The sequence below is a fragment of the Limulus polyphemus genome, unplaced genomic scaffold, assembly GCF_000517525.1.
Source record: "Limulus polyphemus unplaced genomic scaffold, Limulus_polyphemus-2.1.2 Scaffold2455, whole genome shotgun sequence".
Taxonomy (NCBI): domain Eukaryota; kingdom Metazoa; phylum Arthropoda; class Merostomata; order Xiphosura; family Limulidae; genus Limulus; species Limulus polyphemus.
This window is the reverse complement of record NW_013668065.1, coordinates 94,986-98,073: the sequence shown is the minus strand read 5'-3', so window position 1 is coordinate 98,073 and position 3,088 is coordinate 94,986. Positions and strand designations below refer to the sequence as shown.

The following is a 3,088-nucleotide window of genomic DNA, read 5'->3' as shown; positions in this document are numbered from 1 at the left end:
AAACACCAATTTTCATGAACTACGATTCTACTATCCAGGATAAAACAACTGCTTGTAAATTTGGTCCATAAATAACTTATAAAGTGAAAAACGGTATAAATTTGATAACAGGTCCTGTTACCTCTAACTAACGAAAGCGGTAAGAACTTCGAAATTTCACACAATATAACAACAAGACAGATATTATAAACATTTCTGAATGAAAATAAAGACGAGCGGTAGTGGTAATATATGAATCATAGCATATCTGCTATATCCAATTCTGGTTAAGAAGTTAGCACAAAGGATCACATACAAAAGGTGTAATGTTTTCAAACGACACCCAAAACTCGAGCACTTTCTTGAGAAGAATAAAGAAAAAGAATAGTCAACTAATCGAAAACGCTCGAGTTTTTGGGTCTCGTGTGAAAACATTGCTATATCCAATGTTGGTATGAGTTTTAGACAGGTTTTGGTTTCTTTATTGATTCCAGAAAACTATATGAGAAGTATAAGGTAATAATGAACGACAGGTTTTGGATTCTTTATTGATTCCAGAAAACTATATGAGAAGTATAAGGTAATAATGAACGACAGGTTTTGGTTTCTTTATTGATTCCAGAAAACTATATGAGAAGTATAAGGTAATAATGAACGACAGGTTTTGGTTTCTTTATTAATTCCAGAAAACTATATGAGAAGTATAAGGTAATAATGAACGACATGTCCCTAATTTTGAAGTGATAGACTAGAGGGAAGGCAGATAGTAAACACCACCCACAAACAACCCTTTACCAACGAGTAGTGGGATTGACAGTAACTTTATAACGTCCCCATGGCTGAAGGGGTAAGCGTTTTGGGGGACGAAATTTCGTAATGAAATCTATCTATAAAATTTGTATTCAAACTTATCTTACCTTTTCATCATTCTCCTTCACGTTGAAATAGAGAGGGGGATTCTCCCGAGAAATCGGATACATAAAGCTGGGAAACATGTCCGTTGTTACCACCGTATTTACTGCAAGAACACCAAAAACAATTCTGATATAATTAAAAGTCTGATATTACTTAATGTCATCTTAAACTCTGTACTTTGTTGTTGCTGTTGTTCCCTAATAAAGCTTAAAAGTGAAATTACCATAAAGTTTTATTTATACTTTCATTATTTTACCAACATTAGTAAAATTAAAAGTTTTAGGGTTTAAACGAAGAAAGGGACACAACAGCTGATTTCACCACTTATGGAAATTTTAGAAGTTCGTTGGAATATTTTCTTACCTTTATGCATTTGGTCCAGCTTTTCGAAACTTTCTGTTCTGGAATTTTCGCTCAAAACTGCGCCAAGATTTATATGCGCATAATCTTCACTAATTTTGAACTGATTTAGTAAAGAAAATGCAGTTAATCAACAGTACTCGCCACTTGGGCCACTCTTGTCTGAACTGGTAGGACTTGTGTACCTACAGCCCCATGGAATTCGTTTTTTGTGTTTTTTTTTTTTTTGCAGCAAGGAGACGCAAACCGTTAACTCCTGAACTCACAGTCTGGCCTCAACAAAGACAGAAAGCCAAATACAAAATTTGATGATGGACTAGTAGGACTGGTAGGACTTGTGTACCTACGGCCCCATGGAATGCGTTTTTTGGGTTTTTTGCAGCGAGTAGACGCAAACCATTAACTCTTGAATTTACAGTCCGGCCAAACAATAACAGAAAGCCAAATACAAAATTTGGAGACGTCAGAGCAAGAAACTGAGTTTGATAAACCTTGTATTGAATAGGTGAACAAATATGATAAATTTCGGTTTGTTACCATTATATAATTTCATCAGGTGTTTTAAGATTTCTTGTTTTAAAGATACTGCTATATTGAAGCTCCAACAAAGAAGTAGTGAAAACATCTTCTTCAGTAACCATCAAAAATCGTTAACTCCTGAACTCACAGTCTGGCCTCAACAAAGACAGAAAGCCAAATACAAAATTTGATGATGGACTAGTAGGACTGGTAGGACTTGTGTACCTACGGCCCCAAAATGGCTGCCATTGTAATCGTACACGTCACGCCATCGCTGATCCCTATGTTGAAATTACATGTTTGATAAAGATTTGCTGAGTTCTTCCCATCATGCACTTACTTTTATAATTTAAAATATCGTTACTTAAGATTAAGCTAAACTTTTCCTGCATTCATAGCGGGATTTTATTTAAACAATTCGGGTCTCACAAGAAATCTAAATTCTGGCTAAATTTTCTTTGTAAAATAACCTTTTTATTATTAATGAATAACATACAAAGGTTTCGAATACAATGTATAACTCGATCACTGTAAATATGTTGCAAAGTTACATGATAGAGTAGCTATGCTAGTCAGCTAAGATTACAAAATTTGAACAATTATTGATAAAATAATACTAAAAGTAGACAAAACAAATGTCGAGTACATTACATTCCCAAATTAAAATTGGTACTGTATTTATTGAAATAATAAGATATAAAACGATGGATTTTTAAAAACGAAATATGAAATTGGAGTGAGGAAGTTACTCATTTCTAACTGTCATAAACTTGTTCCTCTTTTACTTGATGGTATGTTTTATAATTTCTTTATAATTGTATATGTGTAATTTAAAAACTTCATTTAATACAGCACCTTAATTGACACATTGACATCACAGTAGTTTGGACTGAAAATTCACAGGGATCTTACTTGATATCTGTGTCACATATTAGAAGCTTACAGAAGAATTGCTCATAATAATACTGGTTTTGGAAAAATTGGCAGGAAATAATAGATTTTTAATGACATAAATGAAGGGTGCGTCACTTATTGACAAGTAAAGAAAATCTTAAAATAAGAATTTTAACCAAACTTATCTTGCTGTTTTTGTATGTGCAACTAATATTTCTAATGATCGAAATGAATATTTTAATTCTATTTTTAGTTTAAAGATAAATCCACTTACTACACTTTAATTAGCAGAAAATAATATATTGTTTTAATGAAAGAAATGAACTGCACGCCATCTATTGACACATAAAGAAATCTCTAAAATACGAATTTTAAGCAAACATATCTTAGTTTTTTGTATATGCAATAAATACTTCAAATT

General features: G+C 32.4%; 1 protein-coding gene across 1 annotated transcript in view; it reads right to left on the bottom strand.

Moving 5' to 3' along the window:
* The window catches only part of LOC106467002 (fasciclin-1-like), a 68,774-nt gene that overhangs the window by 21,247 nt on the left and 44,439 nt on the right, over positions 1–3,088 (bottom strand). Inside the window, exon 3 of the mRNA XM_013927312.2 lies at positions 897–997. Within this exon, the coding sequence (XP_013782766.1) occupies positions 897–997 (101 nt within the window). The remainder of the gene's footprint in view (positions 1–896; positions 998–3,088) is intronic.